This window comes from Phytophthora infestans, genomic scaffold (genome assembly GCF_000142945.1).
Source record: "Phytophthora infestans T30-4 supercont1.92 genomic scaffold, whole genome shotgun sequence".
NCBI lineage: Eukaryota > Oomycota > Peronosporomycetes > Peronosporales > Peronosporaceae > Phytophthora > Phytophthora infestans.
Window position 1 is genome coordinate 387088 of NW_003303667.1, and position 2581 is coordinate 389668.

The window sequence follows — 2581 nt, forward strand, 5'->3', positions numbered from 1 at the left end:
ACGTTTGCGAGGATTCTCTTCCTCATCGCCACCGGCTTTGGGAGCGCCCTTAGCCTTAACGGCCGGACTCTCAGAGCGCACAGAGGTCCTGGGACTGTGATCACCGTGATCACTAGCGGGCGACTGCACGCTGCCTTCTTTGTGCTCACTGGGCACTGGGCGGTGCCCTCCCACAGAGCCCGCAGGAGCATCCTGAGTGCTCTCGGACTCGGCATCGTCTTCACTGCCCGAGTTGAACTCGCGTTCTACGAACCGAGGGTTCGGACGGTTGTCTGAAGACGAGGGCGACGGACTGCGGCGCCTGCTTGCGCGCTTGTCCGCAGCCGCGTCACCCGAGGAACCGATCGCCTCGGAGGCCACCTGAGTAGCCTCCTTGAGTGCAGAGCCTTTGCCGTGAGGCTTAGTGCTCTTGGCCTGCGCCTTACCGGCTGCAGCCTTGGAGCGTGTCTTAGCACCGCTCTTAGCAGTGCCACGAGGCATGTTAACGGTCGAAGTGGAGACCTTGACGAAGAGCGCACAGGTTGCTGCTCGAGGCTCTAACTGTGAAGTGAGCCTCCGCCGCGCTCGCGCGGCCAAGTCGATGGTTCTCGACTTTGAGAATGAGAGTTTGTGACGAACACCTCTTCATTCTGATTGGTCAGTAAACCGAACCTAAGCGGGGGAGGATGTAACGGGGTACGTAGCCCTAAGTGTACCCTGGTTACATGAAGTGTGACACTTCACACTTCAGGAGTATGACACGTCATACTCCGGGATATTTGGTACAAGGTACCAAAGTCGTTCAAAGCCAACCATTGGTTAAATGACATTGCATTTCTATAGGTAACTTATAGTTTGTATTAAACCCGAACTTATCCTACCTATAAATATACTCAGTTTACAATCTACCCTATTTGGGTCACTTCGCTCTCGTTAATAAAAGAGGGGACCTGTGAACTGCCGTTCACTGAGAGTTTGTATACTCTCGGAAGATAACTTCCTCTTGCGCAAGGTGCTGTGTGACCCCGTCACAGGATCTGACCAACACAATAATACCGAGAATATTTGACCACAAAACACACAGAAACGAACCTGTCTAAGTGGCCGTTTTAGTCGCATAGCGCCTGACAGTACGGACGCATCGTCGCCTTTTTTATTGTCCAAAAGTACCTTAACCGTTTTTTTTAGCTAAGTAACGCTGAAGTTGCGGCTCTCAAAGTAACGATAATGTAGCCCTTGATTAAGTAACTCCACACAAAATTTCTTTTGTGCACGTGTCGCATTTAAGACATTCAAAGAGCAGATCCAACTGGGCTAGAGACTGCAGATCGCTCCCGACGCCCAGAAGCCGCCACTTGACAATGCCAGGCCTCAGCGCCTCTGAGCTGCCTCCGGAGCTTCTCCCGGGTGATGTGATCGAGTACTACTCGCGTCACTTTGTCATCGACGACCCACGCGGCCACAGATCCGCCGTCGTACTCTCAATCGACGGCACTTCCGGTGTCCCTCGACTCCGGAGAGGCACGAACTTCATGAGGCGAAGACAAGACGTGCGCGGAAATTGCGTGGATCTTAGCGAAGTGTAGTGGCGGACCCTTCGGTCGTATCAATTAAAGCTTGGGTGCATCCGACGCCCCACCATGGCAACTGCCCTTTGTAAGGAGCTGATTGCCGCTGTCAGTGATACTGTGGAAGCTACAAGAAGTGTGCTACGTGATGCGTGCGACGAAGGGTATTTTACTAAGAATCCGAGCTCCAAAGCTCCTATTGAAAGCGACTCAATGCACACTGCTGAATGCAATGTCGGGTACCGGTTCAGAGCTCTCAAAACTTCCGAAACTCCGATAGAACACGATGCAACAGTCAAATCTTCGTGTATTACACATGTTACAAGCGAGGAAACTACGCTACTGACCGGGTATGGTGCCACAGCTCCTGTGATTGATCTTACCGACGAGGTTTGCTCAGACCTTGTAGGCACGGAAATTCGGCCTGGGTCTGCTACCGACCACGCTTCAGACTCAACCTCTGAACAAAGCGAAGCGGATCCTGCTGTACCTTCTGCGGAGGAGAAAGAGGAGGAGGAAACACCCAATCAAACGTCTACTGATGTCGATCTATTGGAGGCTGAGAAATACGTGAGGACTGCACCTACTCGCTGGATGTGTAAAAAAATACGACACCAAGCGAAGAAACGCGCTGGCATGTGGAGCGTTTTTAGCTCCCCAAATCGTCGTCATTAGGCCAAGTGTGGGGTTACTAGAAGTGGTACACGTATCTACCATGTACATTAGCTGAAGGCACGTAAGGTTTAGTCGGTTTTGTCGCTTCCTGGTGTGCTCGAGCGCTTACGCGAGCTTCCATACGTCGACCTATCTACGAAGATCCTCCTATAAACACCGACCACGAGCCTGAAGAAGTCGCCTGGCCTAAGGGCGTACTGGATATTACTGAGTGCTTCAATCCTAAGGGGTTTCATTTCAAGGACGTCGGAGACTTAGGCATGTGCGAATTCTACGGAGACTGTTTTATAGATACATGTGCGAGCGTAGCCTCAGCTGTATATTGCACTCCGGAATCATGCAATCCGGACGCTAATTGC

General features: G+C 51.9%; 1 protein-coding gene across 1 annotated transcript; it reads left to right on the forward strand.

Annotated features, from left to right (window-relative positions):
• Positions 1-1340: 1340 nt before the first annotated feature.
• PITG_18943 (uncharacterized protein) lies at positions 1341-2222 on the forward strand (the record flags this gene model as incomplete). The annotated part of the gene is made up of 3 exons (XM_002997000.1): positions 1341-1529; positions 1675-1711; positions 1912-2222. The coding sequence occupies 3 exons, from the start codon at positions 1341-1343 to the stop codon at positions 2220-2222; spliced, it is 537 nt and encodes a 178-aa protein (XP_002997046.1).
• Between the last annotated feature and the right edge of the window lie 359 nt (positions 2223-2581).